Genomic DNA, 19,031 nt, shown 5'->3' on the forward strand with positions numbered 1-19,031 from the left:
AACATCCCTTATCTTCAGGAAGTCCATCACAAAGACTTAGAATACTGACTTCCATTTATGATGTACCCAGTGTTACCAGTGCGTGTGAACCTGGATGTTATGAAGACTCGATTCCTCAACATTCCCAAGGAGACCTCATAGGGGCAGAAACTTGGGACCGAACTTTTTTTTCAAACATAAATCTCCACAAGCTGAAGGTCAAAGGTCTAAACGACATACTTTGAAATGTCTTGCCTATGTCAATTCATGCTAAGTATTAAGTCGAGAAACAGGCCGGTATACGTATATGCCGTCATGGTCTCGTCTTTACCCGAATTACCTTTTTTTGCCTTGCGACGGACCCATGGTACCTCATAGGGGCAGAAACTAGGACTGATTGATAGAACCTTTTTTTCAGAAATAAATCTCCACCGGCTACAGGTCAAAACGACATATTTTGATACACAACGAAATGTCTTGCATATCATTTCATGACCCAAGTATTGCATTCAAACTATTTAGTCGATAAACAGGCCGGTATGTGCTGCCATGGTAGTGTTTTTACCCCAATTGCTCCGGGCTAATTACCCCCTCCCGCCATATAAGGAGACCTCGCCTCCAAGATGAGCCTGGTTGTTCAAGGGGCGATAATCCCAAACCAATTACAAGAAATGCACGATAGAACCCGAAGCCATTTTCTTTAATATACGGTCAAAATGCATTGCCTGGTCTAGGTGAACTGTATGCTCTTTGATACACACCATCTTCCTATTGTCCCATCTGAAGGCTTCATTTTCCCCACAGAAACCTAGTTTTTTTTTTTGTGTACGGAAATAAGTAAGCACCATCCTTCTTGAGAGCCATACATGAACTTTGTAGAATTCAATATTAACATGGCAAGTGTATTTCCCAGTAATCTTGTATTCACTGAATGTTATTTGCAAGATCTGTTTCACTATATAAGCAGTAAATGTATTGAATTATTATCATGATAAACAATGAAAAACAGACTTTTAAAGAATTTTGTTTTTTTATTGACAATAGGTCTGCATCTGTCAAACAAAACATGTATCACAAATCATACTTTACATTGTGATCTATAGTACAATTGGTTTACCGTGAAAAACAATGCTTATACATTGCCTTGAAAAATTAATTAGATCTTCAGACATTTAGTCTTCGACTTTGTTCTAATAATATCAAATTAACATATCTTTTCCACGAGAACTTAAATGATGCAAGTAACTTAAATGACGGAAGCAATATATTTAAAAACATGATCATAAAAAATCCTTTTTTAAACATTACACTTGATGTTCCATTTTGATAGTCTTCAAAATTATGTTATCACTGAATAGCTTATATATTACAAGTACATTCCACACGACATCACTGGAAAAAGGTTTAAATATTAAACAATCGCCATCAAACTGGAAAAGTTTTACAACAGTTATGAGCCATATTCTCCATCTGTCAGATATTATGAATATTCTGATATGGCTGATGTTAAAATAAAATCACCACAAGCAGCAGTCTTAAGAGTTATAATCTCTTTTTAATATCAACTATTTTCAAATATTTCCCAAAACAAAAAAATTCAGGCCAAATCATTAAAACTTTATTCAACAATAATCCACTCCAAACAATATTGTTGCAACCGAATACTTGGTCATAGAAAAAAAACACCATATATTATTATAACTCGCACAGGCAATAGGCATACATCTTCAATTACTATTTTCAGCAAGCAGTTGTTTTTGGCCATATGGACGATACATGTACACCTAGATTCCTTTATGAGAATATACAATATCTAGATAGTTATTTCCAAAAGGATTGTGCTGAATATCTGTTTACTTTGATTGCATTTTCCTTATCCTCAATTGCAGAAACATCAAGACAGCTATTTAACAACATCACAGTAGAACACCAATACAGGTGATAACGAACAAAAGAGAATATTTGGTCTTCCCTTTGTATATTAATTCCGATTCAATTTGTCTATTCACTCCAGTGAGAATTGTTACAGTTCAGGGTCAGTTCACTACAGAAATCAATCTGTCGCTATCAAAATTCCGAATTTGTCTTGTGCCAGCTGCTAACTCGAGTATCGCTGATGTAAAGTTCACTTAAACTGAATTCATCTGATTTGACTGTTACAACATTTCTGAAATCCTAGGCAAACATCACAGGGAATCAGAAAGATTCATAACAATAAATAGGTGTCCATGAGGGAGATTGCTTTTGCGACATTCAATGTCATTAGCTGGGCTATCCATGATCGCAATTTTTCTTACTAGTGATAAGCTCACGACTTCATTTACAGGTAGAAAAGTGGTATGTTTTTCGAAAAAACAACATTGGTGACCTGAGTCGCAAGATTTCCACTAAACTTTTCGCAACATTCACATACGAAGAGCATAAACCTTTGCCAAAAATTCCCTCTAACATTGAAATGTCCCTGGTAATGATGGCTTAATGTATTATCACAAGTTTCTTATGTGACTCATTCCACAATCAATATCTATTTGTAGAGAGAATAGCGGAGGTTCATCCTCTTCGAACCATTAACACACTGTATGCCTATAACTCGGAGTCGTCATCATCTGGTAGTGCTACCTGTTGTGCTTCCTGCAAATAAAACCAAACATTGAAATGAAAGTGGATAATCAAAAAATGAGATTTGTTCAACGACAATTTTTTAAAAATTTTATATGTAGTCATTGAAAGAATGTTTTGTTCATAAAACTAACAATTTAGATAGCTCTTATCAAATAAGTTTGGATGTTATAACTCATGGGCAACAGGGTACAGGCTAAGTTGCAAAGATAAAGTACTGGTTGCAGAAGTTAAATACCTGTGACATCTGATTAGCATTACACCTGCTGCATTAAATGTGCATTATAAACAGGAACAAAGGTAGAGCTATAAAATATTCTTTTCTAAATACTTCCAGTTTAATTTCTCATTAACTTGTATATTCCTAATTAATGAAAACTACCAATTCTGTATATATCTCTTATTCTCCTTTTAGAATTCTGGAATTAATAATAGTTAATGTATATTACCAAATATTACTCCATGTTTCACACAAGGACCTTTCCAACAAATTATATCTACCCCACCCCATGACTCCAGGTTTAGGTAAGTGGTACCACCAACAGAATTTTTATTTAATAAATTACATAGAACTTATAGGAAGGAATTCCAACCATAGATAAAAGCGATTAATTGTGCAGTCCTGGGCTCAGGTAGATATTTTAATGGGATAGTGCTATTTTAGTAAAATATATACTCAGGAGGACTCCAGGTTTGTCATACAGGGACCTCTCATAGAACGGATTCAATTCAAACACTAAACTAAAACAGTACTATATAATAGACTGGATTTGTTTTCCCAACACCCTCGCACCATTAAAAGAATTCCTTCATTTCTGGAGTCCTCTCAGTGGATATGTTTCAGAGGAATAGCCCTTATATAATTATGAAAACTGTATCCCTCATTACTTAAATGAAGTCCAACTCATAATAATTTAAACATGTGAACCATCATTAATCTCTGTTGAAAGTACATTTCCCAATTTATATAAAACAATGAATATCATACTCTCAAGACTAATTAGGACCATGGACCAGGATTTAACTTTTAAGGCTTCCCAAGGCTGAAAGTAAATTCAAGGCTTTTAAAGACTATGCATCCTTAAAAACCCTTTGAGAATCTTGATTTGAAGTTATACTGTACCTCTAAATCATGTTCACATTGTTTTGCCAGCTGAGGATCCATGTTGATTTCTGGGGGAGCGAGGGCAGGCATTGCAGCAAACTCGAGGTTGGGGTCTCCGACTAATTTTCTTCCCAACCACAGGAAGGGTTTCTCAAAGTTGTAATTACTTTTAGCGCTGATGTCATAGTACTACAAAACAAAAGTACAAAGCATGAAAAATCAAATATTACAATGTAGTGTGCATCAATCAAAATTTTGATTAACCCTAGCCATTGGTATAAAAACTTATCGTTGATTAAAACAAATCTATTATTTAATCTGAACACCACCCTGTGCATGCACCGGAGATAACCAGGGTTATAATCCTCTGATCAAAACTTGAATTTGAGGTAACACGGACAATCTAAATGCATTTAGCAAGTGAGTTTCCCCCAACATGTCTCGTGTTCGTTGTAATTGAGAAAGCATGCAAAGGGTGGTGGTAATATAACAAAGTACAAAATTGATATATATTTATATATACAAGGTTTATTTCCTGTGGCACAGGCCAACATTCAAAGACTTCATGCATGCATGAACCATGGAAATAACAGAGTTGACTAAGGTTGTTGGTGCAGAATTCTCCCTTTACCTGAAGATTTTTCTTCCTGTGGAATACGATTGATTTAGCTTTCACTTTTCTGTCCTTAATGTCCACCTTGTTCCCACAAAGCACAATGGGTATACTTTCACAAACGCGCACCAAATCTCGATGCCAGTTGGGCACATTCTTGTATGTTACTCTTGAGGTCACATCGAACATAATGATTGCACACTGACCTAAAATGTATAAACATTGAACATGATTAACTCTCAAATCAAACGACATTCATAAAAACAAAAACGAATCTTACAAAGTAAGTGCACCCCTACCTTTTTCTTCTTTATAAACTTTTTTAAATGTTCAATATGACAAACCCTTAGTAGTATAATGCTTGCTTGCTCTACAGATCTGCTTATACACACTATCTTAAATTTTTTCCTCTCCGATAAACAACCACTAAATAAGACAATAAACAACCACTAAATAAGACTAATTTCAGAAATTACTTATCAAAATCAAACTAAAAAAAAAAAAAAAAAAATTCTAGAAAATATCTAAGACACGACTGCCCTCGCTCCCACTTTACACCCTGAAACAGTTTAATGAGGATCGTATCAGCAGTTCCCGAGATTAGCTAATCACATTGCATCAGGACGGGGCAGATACGGCAACACCACTGCATGGCGGGGCATAATAAAATTTCTCTTGAAATTATTCTTTATTGATATTGAGATGATTACATTGGAGAATCAACATGTCTTCTTCAAACTTCAATCCAGGTTTTTCTTTAACAACCTGAATAATCAAATATTACACATGCTGGATGGTTTGAAAAAGACTGCAATCAGATGAAATTGTATCTTATAATGTTATTGCAATCATCCATTTATCAATAGAAACGTATACGATTCATACCTTGGATGTAGTAGCCATCTCGGAGTCCTCCAAATTTTTCCTGTCCAGCTGTATCCCACACATTGAACATGATATTTCCTCTGGTCGTACAAAATTGAAGAGGATGTACTTCCACTCCAAGAGTAGCTGATAAAGAAAATATGGATTTAAAAAAATACTATCTGAACTTTTTTGATTTATTTTCCTCATAAATCAGTATGTTCTCCCGGGACTTTCCAGCCTATACCAAAGGTGCTGTATCTACCATTCCCAACTATATAATTAACTAATTTTTACCCAATCGAGACAAATTCCCAGATTTGTTCAGCTGTTTATTACTAATTATTGAGCTTGATCATCCAGTTGCTTTATTTTCATGCAAAACTGATTGATGTTATCCAAACATTATCACAACCCAGTGATGAAGCGAGGTTTATCAAGATGGCGTCTCATAAGAGGTTAGGCCTGTCTAAAAGATAAAGGAAGATGCAGCCTCATCAGAAGCACAATTTAATGAAATAACACAAATGAAAGAGTAGAGTCTATATGATTCAGGTGAATGTGCAAACTAAATCAAACAGCATTTAGGTCTTCATGAATATATAAAAAGAAAAATGGCACAATTTTGAAATAATCAATTTACCCATAGCTTGTTCATTTGCAAAAGGATTCCTATCATGCCTCCTTTGGTAAATTATTATAGTATTCACAATATATTTCCCAATTTGACCAAAAATGTTGGAAAATTCCCTAGAATTAGGCCCCAAGTGCCACTTCCAAAAATAGCCAGGAAAATCCCTGCATTATCTTACAATCATTACAAAAAACAAAGAAAGAAAAGACATCCCTCTGGGACAACAATTTTTTTGGTACACCCACAACCCATGTTAATTTACAAAGTATGTTCCATACCCTGGATCAATACTCAAATAATTGAACACAATGCCATGTCCTTTTAAATAAATTTACTTACAACATACACTATTTAAACGAGGATGTCTCTACTATCAAAATAAAAAGGTTTATTCTTCTATCTTTTCTGGTAATGTTGGCAAATGATCAGAAACGCACAAAACCTAGAACCTGAATCCGTTTAAAAATAAAGTTTTCTTCATACCAACATATTTCTTTTCAAATTCTCCTGTAAGATGTCTCTTTACGAATGTTGTTTTTCCTACACCTCCATCTCCAACCAGCACCAACTGAAATGAAATGGATGCATATATTATCAATTATATCACTTCAAATACTATTATTGTAATGCTAACTATTCAACTCTTTCATTTACAATTTCTATTAATTCACCGGTAGAAATATTTATTAAATTTAATATACATATTCATTAGATTTATACAGGCTTGCCTTATTTTTACATTAACAGCAGGAATTTTAAATTATAAAATCAGTGAAAGTCATTAAAAACTTGAGTCATTTGAACAATAATTTTCAAATAATCTTAGGGTTTATTTATTAAGAACATTCAAGAATTCATGGCTGAGATCAGACAATCAAACTTGGAATAAGGGGTATTAAAAAAACTAGATTTTGAGAAAGAAAAAAAACTGCTAATATAATTTGCATGTTCAAAATTTTAACATACCTTAAATGTTGGCGTTTTCAATCCTGCGGCCATTTGAAACCTGAAAAGTAAGACAATGTGTTTTATTAAAAATTGTTAAACTAAGGGTTAAAGTGCAGGTTTGGTTAGCCAATCATTGCTTCACAGTCGGTACTGTCGCAATTTCAAGTCCACATATAAGTTCAACAGAATAACACATATTTTCAATTTGTGGGCTGCCATTCAGCCGCATGAAATTTGTTCATGGTCAGCGAATAATGACACATTTTCACTGTAAGGATTTAAATTACAATAGGACAAAGTGCTAGCCAAACCACATTTCACTGAACTGAGGATAATTATCAGGCCGATTCCCATCTGAGCACTTTGCAGGAATATGTTTTTTTCCTGTTACTTTTTGCACTAAATTATATATGGAACGTGGTATATGGAGTTGTGTATCTTCAGGGTGACTGAGGGAGGAATGTAGCAGAAATGGATTGGGCTGTAACAGGAAAGAGTAGTGTGCCTTCAGGATTCATCATGGATCAGACTCGAGACCCTCCACTTACTTGTCTGTGAAGCTAAATGGAAATCCCCATAGAAGGCCATCATATCACAATAAGTATGACTATTTAAAATTAAAACCTGCCACAGGATCTGGACTAATGCCTCATAGAACATGCATTTGCAGCACAGCGAATGTGATGGCAAGTGAGGACTACTGCTAACTGGTATTAAAAAATATAACCTAGTTGTGTCTCAAACAATAACTCGTTGGCTTCTCCCCATTGTTTTTTTTCAACAGCAAAAACAGTATCAGATTCCTTACCTCTGTTGTTATAAATGGTCGACAGCGCCAGAGTCAAAACGCAATATTTCTTTTTTTTCATCACATAAGTTACTTACCAGTGAAGTTGTTAGTACCAAAAGTGATCGCCTATTTCAAATTCACTTGTCAACTGGTGGACACTATGTAAGTTAAAATTTTATTGTGTAATGTTTAAATGTGTAAATTGCGTACAGATCCGGCAAAAACCAAAATAAACCGGTTTCGCAATAAGGTGTTCACTACATAAATAGAAATCACGTGTATAAATTAGTTTCAATATTGTAAATCAAAACAGCACGTCAAAGACAATATCTTACAATAATCATGACAAAACGTCTATGAATAGAGTTAAGAAAAGGGACGACGTGCATATTCTACGTAACAAAGAATTATACGGGACTTTCCAGAATGGTTGGTAAAAATATGTATCTGAAAATCCCAAATTACGACTTTTTGAATAATAAAATTAAGTTAATTTTATCTGAAAAATATCTATTTACAAAATTGCTAACACAAGTAATTCAAACAAACGATGATTACGTTGATATTCCTGGATTAAACCTTACCACTAGTCAGGTGAAATAAATACCGCTCTGTGATGGATTACTCAAACAGGAAGTTGGTGTTTAAGCTATTTTTGGCGCGAAAGAGGGTGCAATATTATCAGTATGACCACAAATATTGACAAATGTAGTAAATAATTATGAATATTTGGAAGTTACAGATTAATGCACGATTCACAATGCTTAAATATTGTTCAGTTATTAAGACACGAATATTTTATACCTCGGAAGACCGGAAGTAGGAAACACCACATCGCACCTGCGCAAAACTGTTGTAATGGTTTCATGGTAGACAATATTAAAATTGTATTGATCTTACATGTTTTATCGCAAGTCATGAAGCTTATATGACTCCTGGAACGTTTATTTTACCGTTTTACACCATCTGCGACAAGTTAGGTTAAAAACCTTCCATGCAAGATGACCAAAGACCGACTAGCGGCTTTAAAGGCGGTAGGTTTCTAAATCCTCAGCATCTGTATCAACTGTGAACTTGTCGATGTCTTCCTCATAAACGAGATTTGGACCCTGTGTGCATTCGAAATTTCTGAACGGAATTTTAGTGATTTTCCTGCTGGGAGTTCTAATACTTGTGGATTAACAGAAGTTTAAGCGTGTTTTCCTGGTCGAATGTTGTTTTTGTTTGTATAATCCCCACCCATTAAACCGATTTGCCGGTGTATATGTTTAGCAATGATCAGGCCATGTCTATGTATTCATTATTATAGATGTTACATTACACACTCGGTCATACTGTACAGTATTAGTCATGTGTTTTTATGTCCCTGTCATTGCCAATTTTACGATAAAATGAAATATCTAATATTTGTAACAAATACATGTTAATTAAATGTTGTATTTGTCATAAATTAATTTCCTGTTAAACCAAAAGAGAACAATTATTTTAAGTGTGCACAGGAAAGACCTCTTTTATCAAGGCCTATCTCATATTGCAGCTTAAAATGAAAATGGGTTGAAAAAGTCTTAATACCAAGTCAGAGATGAAACTGTCTCATGACATCTGATCTCTGATTATAATGATGATTGGGCGTATCCTATATTATTCAAAATAAAATGTAAGTCATGCTACACCTTCTTTTTTTTGGGGGTGGGGGGGGGGGGTCGTATCTTTGAATGATTTTCTTATCTCATTCGGTTATCACAATCATCTGTTGTTTCAATTAGTAAATTTAGGTTAACAGTTAATGTGTTTTTTTTATGATATTTGCATCCTCTGAAAAATTTGTTTCGAAAACTTATAAGCATTGGAAATAGTTCAACAATATAAACTGTTTAGTAAAGGATGGGGAAATGTATACATATGTAATTCCAAAGGGTACCAAATAAATAGTCATTGAAATTTTTAAGTGAAATATATATTGTTAATTCAGTTATGGACTTTGATATATATATCTAAGTCTGTGATTGAGTTGAATAAAACAAGCAAGAACAGCTGTCCGAATTAACATATTAGGCCTTAATCTCAGTTTACATCCCAGGTAAGTCAGACATTTAAAAAAAAAATTAAATATATTCTTTTACAATAAGGTAACATGGAATCTTTAAAGGGATATTCCTCAGAAGTTGCAAACTTTATTGATCTGTACCTTTTAAGAGATCTTTCTAAATTAGACATTTAAATAAAGCTATTGACCACGTCAAAATATTCTTCCTGTAATCAAGTGAAAGTGGTGGGAATACCCCTGGCCAATATAAAATTAGACTGCCCAGGTTTTATGCAAAATATTGGGCAAATACACAAGTTTTTTTGTTTTTTTTATACTTTAAACTTTTTTAAGGGATTGCATTTTCATCGCTTCATTCGGCTTATTTCCTGCCAATTTTACAATGTATACCAGTATATCATACAGTTCATGGGTGTTAATATAGCCCTATTTATTTGCTGTTTATAAGTAAATTTTCCCAGCAAAATTATTTCCCCTGGCCTAGCTAGTAAAAGTTCCTCAAGTTACCTATTAATTCCCCCCATTCCCAATAATTAGGCCTGACAACTTTATTTACATTCAACCAAAATCAATATCATCTCATTGGATATTTAATATACTTAGATCACCTATGCTATAGATGCTCATTTATAAAATCAGCTGGAAAAACCTAGCAATCATATTGTACTATACTGAAGTGGAAGAATATATATAGCCCCCTATAGCTAGCTAGCTAGTGCATGGCCTTTTGCAATTGGAAATCGGGGGTTTCCCCCTAGATAATGAAAGGGGTATTTTCCCCTAAATTCTGCCTTGGTGCATGAGTTAGGCTCATACAATGCAACCTGCTATGATGGAATCAGGGACCATATATATGAAGTTTATAGATCCATCTAGGTAGATATATAATATTTCCACAAATTACCATCTTTGTTTATTACAGTAAATTGAGGCATACATGTACAGTTTCCATAAGAACTAAGAAGATTCTTTTGTAAATGAAATTTCAAACTAGTATGAAATATTCCTTTAATAGCCCTTAAATTGAAAATGAATAAAACTTTAATTTAGGGTAGTCTCAAAAATAGATCAACAGTAGAGGTACAGTATTTTTATGCCTAATGTGTGACTCCCATATGATATATAGAATGAACCTACAGAAAACATAAAAATATTGAATACTCTTTAGATTTTTCTTGTTATAAAAGCTGATGATTGTTTTAAACAAGAATTTTTAACTGCATTAATTTAATTCATAATCAAATATGGTGTAAAATTACAGAAAAGGTAATGACAGTATTGTAAATTTAGATCAATGAGAGCTAGTAGTATGTATAATGATTGTAATATATACAACGTATGTATTGTATATATGATACCATACAGTATTACGATACACCTGAGCAATTTACCTGCAATATTCTTCTATAATGATAATACTGAGGAAAGTAAGAAAGACTGATGAAATCTAGTGTGTTTATATTTAGAAGTGTCCAGCTCAATTCTATTGTTTTGTTGAAAGATGTTTTTGTTCTAAAATTAAAGGAGACAAAGGGATCAGACACAAGTTATCATAGCGCCCTCTCTATGTACAATAAAATATATACTGCAACATACAATAGACCTAGAGTCCTACAAAGCAGAAATTTATCTAAAATCTTTTACTGGACTTGATGTAATGGTCTAAAAATATCCAATCTTTAAAGTGATACATACATGTAAATTTAAAGTATATTATGATAATCGTGACTTATTAAATTTCGTGCAACTCCTCTTATTTTTGTTAGATTTTGTGGACCTACATCTGTTTTGATGCATAAAAAGTAGATTCAAATTGAATGTGTCAAGTCATGTAACCTGACTCAATTTTCATGTAATCTATAAGTTACGGGTACATTTCACATATACACACCATGAGATACCATACCACAGTAAATGATATGTCTTTGTTGTATGTCCTGGCTTTTATGGGAGTTAGATTACTAGTATCAACAGATACCTGGGAATTAGGCCAAAACTTTCCCACAAAATGGATCTGCATCCATTTGAAACAAGATCTTTAATATTTAATTTTCTTTAGGAAAAAGTAATATGCTGTCATAGAAAATAAGGTTAAAAGAAATATTGATAATTTTAAATGGTATCACAGTTCAGCATTAAGGATGTTTGGCCACGGTCTGTTTCCCAAATGGGATTTTTTTTCACCTGGTAATGAAAATGCAATGCATTATCTAAATATTTAAATTGAAGTATATGATCTTTTCTATAAATTTTTAATCTCAAGTAAAACTGAGCAAAAAGAATGATTTCTGGTTATTCAAATAAAAAAAAAAATCAGTATTTCAATACCAAAGGTCTTCTTTCCACACCCATTGCAAGACTTTGAGCAAATGAAGAAAAAGAAAACAGAAAAATTGCTTGAAATCATACTACAGATTTGTAACATATCTACTGTGGGTATGACATATTTTTATGGCTAAAGGGGAAATAGGGAACATTGTGATTGTTCAAGAATTGTTTTAAAAATCAATAAAGGTGTCAAAGCAGCCATCCTCTAGTGCCAAAACAATTAAGACAAATCTCCAGGAGGGAAAATTGGACATAAACTTTTTTTTTTTAATTCCTAAAATCCTTACAATGGTTTAAGTAAAACAGTGTTTAAATTTGTATTGAGACAGTGATGTGACTGTTTGTATTATATTTGGTTGTTTCAAATATAATTAAAAAGTTTTCTTCTCTTGAAAAATATTTAAAATTTAAAATATGTCAAGAAAATATGACAATATACATGCCATAAATACAGATTTTCATGTAGAAAGTATCTTGCACTCCTTATTTTGCGAACAAAACACTATATGCAAGTTAACTAGTTGAATTTTTTTTTCTTATTTTGATTTGAAACATATCGGAGTAAAATTGCTGTTTGATCTATCTAATTACATCATTATACAGTAGTGACACATGTAATACTGTTTTGTAAGACATGTTTATTCAATATGTGAATTTATTCTATTTTCATTTTCAAAATAAATAATTTTATCTTACCTGTATAATTATCTCTTAGTTACTTAGATTCACTTGTTGATTTTACTGTAGGCACAAAGCGACGATGAAGAAGCTGATGATGTTGCCGTTAATGTGGATAGTAGTGGGTTTATGGAGCGGTTCTTCGGACAGGTAGGTCATGCCAGTTATAGAAATTCCATGTGAAATTCCACTACTTCTGAATTCAGATCATAACGATACACCTGTGTCAGTTGTATCTAAAAAAAAGGTACTGTCGCTTGAGAATTACACTAAGTGTCCACTTTAAGAGGTGTCTGATTCTATTGCTGAGAAGTTTGTTGAGGGAAATATTTATATATTTCTTCAGAGTATTTCTGACAAGTATAGGTGTGACATATCTTACTTATTATATAACTGTGAGTACCTCTGTTTCCTGTGGCCTGCCAGGCATTGTAATTAACATCTCACCTGTAGTTGGCCAATTGTACCTGTCATTAAAAGGTGCTATAAGTGTATGGTTCACAGTCTTGAACCAGAGGGGGGTTAAGGGCTTTGAGGGTCACTGACCCATAACTAATACTTTAATGAGAGGTGTGTGTGTTTAATTGATGGTAATTGATATATTATACACAGGTAACACCCCACAAGTCTACTGTACAGGAAGTCCCAGTATGTCAAATAATCTGTTTGGCATGCTGTATTATAATGTATATAGTAATGAATTATTTTCTGAAATCTGACAAAGTTACCAACATGGATGTTTGAGAATAAATCCATTCTCTTTTTATGCAAGTACAGTACTTATTTTCAAATGCTCCTGAACTTCAATTTATTGCAAAATGTTCTGTAAAATTTGAAATCCTTTCCATCATTCCTGCCATTAAACTCATATCAATACATGTATATAAATATATATGTCTCAAATCTGAAATTAATTCTTATAAAAAATATGCACTGTTACTATATGGTAACAAATCTGGCCCCTTGTTTCCATGACGTTAGCAAACATTTCAGATTGTGATTTTGTTTGAGCATTTGCTGTTCGTTGCCTTGTTCTGCAATGTATCATCGTGATGTTTTACCAATTAAAGTGTCCATAATGATGACTGAACATACATAATATATGATACGTAGTTGTGGCTGTATTGAGCAATAACACTTCATGTTAAATGTCAATATTGCGAGAATTGTTAAAGGTTGCAAATAGTGAACAAACTATTAGATTCATCCAAGCTGTTGGTAATTCATGTACGGCATTGGTTGGAAAAAACTTGTAGTAATAATTTATTTTTTGTTGGTAATAACTACATCAATAAGAATTGTCAACATTTGACAACTGTAACATGCAATATCTGCTCAGTAGAAATGTTTATTATGACATTATTATGGAAACACTATGTTGCTGTCTGGTTGAAACAAAAAAACACTGACATCAATAAGATATGATAACGACTGACCCAATCATTGTTTTGTTTCCAGCCAGCACTGGCAATGAAAGGATAACAATTTTATGCATGGGTCTGAGGAAGTCTGACTCTAAAAACTCCTAATTGTATTTGTATATATGGTAGACTATATATACTATTGGTTTTCCTGCCTTTAGAGCTGGTACCATTTATTATAATATTTAGGTCCGAATTTGCAAGTCCCAATCTATCCCTGAATTGTGCTTGTTGTTTGTTTTCCAAATATATTCATGAAAATTCCTTAAATTTTAAATCTGATATACAGTATTTTATATGAGACCAAAACACACAATCCAGGCCTAAAATTCCTTAAAACTTTAAATCTGATATTTCTTAAATGAGGACTGGACACAACCCAGACCAATGTTAGTTTTTCAGGTGCATGTACCGGTGCGTGCCAAACTTTCAAATCTTTTACAGGGCATTCGGTCTGGTGAAATAGAAATGTTTACCAGACCAGACAAAATTTTACCAGACCAAAAAAGATAAAAATTCAAATTTCACTTCTATCAGGTTTTAATTGAATAATGTTATATTCAACAATGAACAATTCAATGCAATGACATTTCCAAGTTTTAAATGGTATCCAAAGTTTTGTATAGGAAACAACTAAACACAGATATTGAGATTGGCATTCTTTATTTCCAGGGCTTTTTTGTGCCCCTGCGCTTCTCTCATGGTCCTGAATTGCTGAAATCTTCAAATTAGTACACCCAGTTAAGAACGTATTTTGATATGAATTGGGTTACCTTTAGTGATAGCAGTCTGATTGATGCATATAGGACACATGTCATCACGGCACCGTCAAACCATAGCCATTCCTCACGCCCATCACACCACTTAGCTAAAAACTTTCGCTCCCTCTTTTCCTCATACTGTTGTTTTGAGCTTGAATTGGAACTATCAGAACTTTTACGCTTTAAAGCCTTGCCCGGCACTGCACCGGGAACTATTTCAATGGCGGAAACATCGCCCATAAGTTATGATAGAAACTATAATAAATGGCCCTTAAGAATTCCTGACCGGACATTGGGTCCGGCGATACAAATTATCGAATCGGACCGACGACAGTTTTACCGGATATGTCCGCCGGTCCGATGTAGTTTGACATGCACTGATGTACTCAGACTCTTAACTTTATTTGTTTGATGCACAGAAAAATCACAATTTTCACCAGGTGGCAAATGGCCAGGAGATGCTGACCTTATGGAATTACTTTATATGTAAGGTTGTCTATGGGAGAATTAAGGGGACACTGGATCGCTTGGGACAGTCTTTCCCATTATACCGGTATTTGCGTGTGCTGATCTGTAAACATTTTCTACAAAGTTAGATGTGTCTGTAAAAATGTAATCTTTATTTGCTTTACTACAATTACGAAAACATTAGGTATATCAACTTGGTTCGAATTGAAGCGCACAAGGGGTCTTGCTGTGGGAGGAAACCAGAGTACCCGAAAAAAAAACACCATGTGGTTCGACAGGTGACCCCTAATAATAGTAATATAACCTTTTCACATCCAGTCAGGGAATGTCAATCACAGCCACCTATATTCTGGGTATGTTTGAAGAGCAAGGGAGTTATGATACCAACTTATATCATCTAACGAATGGGGCTCTAATTTTTGACCAAGTTAAAAACTTTGATAACATTAGATCTGACAGATACATGTAAATTTTGCACCAAAAATTTTATTTTTAATGTATTTGTATTTCAATTTGAGAGATATATACATTGTTAAACAAGAAATTGAAACTGATAATCCCTTGATAAAATATATATCCCTCTGAGATCATATAATGACGACTGAGACAAGATATAATGTTGGCTACATACCCATTTTAAATAATTCTGTGAGGAAGATCACATGTACACTACTGATTCAAATACTGAATGTCATTGAAAGTAAATCTTACTACATTTCATTTTTCAATAAACTGATTGTAAGCCTATATTATATATACATCAATAGTTTGTGTAAGCCCATATTATATATACATCAACAGTTTTTCACATTGGGGTGTGTTATAATATATATGAGTGTGTCAGTCACAATAGTTATAATGAATAAATTATATTGGCAGTATGTATGCGAGATTGTTCATTGGCATTTTTTGCACTGTCTTTCAGCATAAACAGTAATGTAGGCTGTTTCTTTTCACTGAAAGATTGCTATTTTCCCAAAATGAATGTAAAAATCACGAATGTTTTCTAAATTTTTAAGAAACTTTACTTTTCTCAATTGATGAAAGCATGGCCTAGCCTGCTGAAAAAAAAGCATTAGCAGAAAAAACAAAGTTACATTATTTTAATATTTTCATTAAGAATCCAAGACCAATCAATATTTAGTCCCCAACATATGTCAAACCCTTTATGATTGTCTGTTCTGGATACCACAGTTTATTGCTTGGTTTATTTATCGGAAAGTATGCCAAGATATTTGTGTTGGATTTCCCCATCAGGCATAGCACTTGGTGATATGCTATATAGGTGAAAAAGTGCTCACATTTAGGGGAAATGTCTTTTTTTTTTGCACCATCATAATGATATATTATATATATGGTTTGCATTAGTGATTTGGTTTGCACTAGTGATTCCTCTATAATATATAAGGGTTTATAGTGTGGATGTGAAATGAACACAGAAGGTCAGTTAAGATATAGGGATGCCTAAACGGTATAGAGTTAATATTGTTTCATGCCTTATCAGTCGACAGTAAAAACTCTTCCCCCAAGGTGCTCGGACCAACCTTATGCACAGTTCATCAGGTTGGTCCCATCACCGAGAAGGGAGAATTTTTACTGTTGACTGATAAGGCATGAAACAACTGTTTTATTACCTGAATAATCCACAAGATCCCCGTTTTCAATAAGATTCAACAAACCCTGGTCAGAGGTTCTTTTGAACCTTTAATTTCTGGTTTCAAATTAGGGTTCATCACTAGGCGTTTCAGAGGATACTGTTTTCATGATCAGAAACATGCATCATTGTAAGCATTTGAATATTTTAGTGTGTGCAGATATTCCTTGTAGGTCAACAGTCAAAAATATGGACGGGTCAATATTTGTTAGCATAGACAGGTTTGTTACGATTTTGTAGTAATATTGCTGGGAAACAGTGGAAAGTATTTAATTTACATTTACATAGAAAATCGGGTAATAATTCAAATTGCATGATGAGGAGCAATTGTCTAAAATCTACTTCATGTGGAAAGGTCAGAGGGTTGGGTCAGAAAACCTATAGTAGCTGTCAAATACAATAAGTATACAGTACATTCCAGTTGATCGAGTAATGCTTAATAGGGTATTTCGTTTATTGGGGTAAAAATTCAGAAACCAAAACCATTTTCTCTTGAATCATGTTAAAAAAATCGTTTAATTGGGTTATTCGACTACGATAATCTGACTCAAAAAATGGAAATGCTCCAATTTTCACGAAAGTCATCACGTATACCTTTAAGTTTTAGACATTTATCAACAAATAGGGTAATCAAGATGGTTATAATGTCAAAAAACGGTAAAATATTACCTTAAACGATAATGTTATGTCAGGGTTTTGTCATGTTTAGAACTGTGTTGTTTTTCTGCCTCGTGGGGTTTTTCTCCCAAACAGGAAATCGATTAAGCATTGTGGGTAAAATTAAATGTTATTTTTAGAGTCAGCAGCAGGCAAACATAATGGGGGTTTAAAAGCATAATTAAGCTACTAAACAATTAAACTTTTACTTCTGGGATGTAAAATCTTCGAAGCAGAAACCAAAACAATAGGTTTTGACCTGGGTCTGACATTGCTACAGACCGATTGATATCACCGCTAACTGTGGCGAATTAAAAGTGAGGGGTTCGCCACGGGGAAATGTGACGACACCGGTACACAGGTGAGTTATTAAAAAAACAGTAGTAAACTTGGTTTCTCCAATCTCTGTGCTTTGGCAATTGAAAATAATATGGAATATTAAAAACTTCATAGCGAACAAAAGATTGCCTCTATGATAAACATAAATTATTTTAGCTGTACTTGTCGGTGAGTCCTTAGATTGTATGTCAAATTAGGAACACGTGGATGAAACAGGGATGTATGGCCTCGATTTGAGGTGCTACGATTGTACCGTGTTATGAATAAGAAACAAGTTGTAAGGTTTTATTATTTTACTACATGTATTTTTATACAATTAGTAATAGTAGTCTGACAACTTGACATCAGTAAAAGCACAAACAAAAACACAATTTATTAACAATAATAAATGCAAATATTTTCATCCAAAATCAACCCAAATCTGACAACCATTACGGACCAAATCTAAGATGGCGACGTGCACTTCGACTTATTGCGAAAGTCAGTTAATCGGGTAAAAATCCCTCGCAAATAGGCAACCCAATAAGCGGAATGCACTGTATATACATGTAACATGTCTAGGTTATTATCGTGACAATTTGTACTTTCTTGAAGGAATGGATACAGTATGCACATTATATATACAATGATATGAAAATTTGATACTACATAAAAGAAAAACGATACATTTGTGATGTATTATGTATTAAAGTATAATAAATTACTGATAGTTTCATATCAGGATGTTGGTCGATCTTTCAGGCATTTGTTGATTAATAGCAATGCTATTAATGTAAAAGAGATGGTTGCATATTTTCATACGTTTTTTTTTTTGGTCAGCTTGTATACCGTAGATAAGCATTGATGTCAATTTTTTTTTAGTTTAATTGGGGTATTAAAACAATTTTGTTAGCAAACTGTATGAATCAGATTCTTACAAATTTTACATACTATGAAACTAAAAAGTAATTGACATTAATGCTTTTAATTAATTTTTGAAATTGATTTTTAAAATCAAAACATGCTTTATAATCAATTTAACTGATCTTATAAGGGATTCTTTTTCACAAATTTATCAATACGCAACATCAATTAATGGCTGTATTGTGACGTCACATTTTTCACACCATTTTTGTATTTTTTTTCA

At 33.4% G+C, this 19,031-nt stretch overlaps 2 protein-coding genes across 5 annotated transcripts in view; one reads left to right on the forward strand and one right to left on the reverse strand.

Moving 5' to 3' along the window:
* Nucleotides 1-990: 990 nt before the first annotated feature.
* Nucleotides 991-12,641, reverse strand: LOC117332630 (GTP-binding nuclear protein Ran). 3 transcript variants are annotated; one of them, XM_033891611.1, is made up of 7 exons: nt 12,624-12,641; nt 6,781-6,820; nt 6,298-6,382; nt 5,202-5,327; nt 4,335-4,522; nt 3,722-3,892; nt 991-2,610 (listed from the first exon to the last, which is right to left on the reverse strand). In XM_033891611.1, the coding sequence occupies exons 2-7, from the start codon at nt 6,811-6,813 to the stop codon at nt 2,563-2,565; spliced, it is 651 nt and encodes a 216-aa protein (XP_033747502.1). In that variant the 5' UTR covers nt 6,814-6,820; nt 12,624-12,641; the 3' UTR covers nt 991-2,562. The 3 variants fall into 3 exon arrangements, with proteins under 3 accessions (XP_033747502.1, XP_033747500.1, XP_033747501.1); XM_033891609.1 differs by lacking the exon at nt 12,624-12,641 and adding an exon at nt 8,137-8,294; XM_033891610.1 differs by lacking the exon at nt 12,624-12,641 and adding an exon at nt 7,648-7,666.
* The window catches only part of LOC117332628 (syntaxin), an 86,889-nt gene continuing 76,254 nt past the window's right edge, over nt 8,397-19,031 (forward strand). For both annotated transcript variants that reach the window (XM_033891608.1, XM_033891607.1), the window contains exons 1-2: nt 8,397-8,586; nt 12,675-12,755. In XM_033891608.1, the coding sequence (XP_033747499.1) occupies nt 8,554-8,586; nt 12,675-12,755 (114 nt within the window). In that variant the 5' untranslated portion in view covers nt 8,397-8,553. The remainder of the gene's footprint in view (nt 8,587-12,674; nt 12,756-19,031) is intronic.

The sequence above is a fragment of the Pecten maximus genome, chromosome 8 (assembly GCF_902652985.1).
Source record: "Pecten maximus chromosome 8, xPecMax1.1, whole genome shotgun sequence".
Classification (NCBI taxonomy): Eukaryota; Metazoa; Mollusca; class Bivalvia; order Pectinida; family Pectinidae; genus Pecten; species Pecten maximus.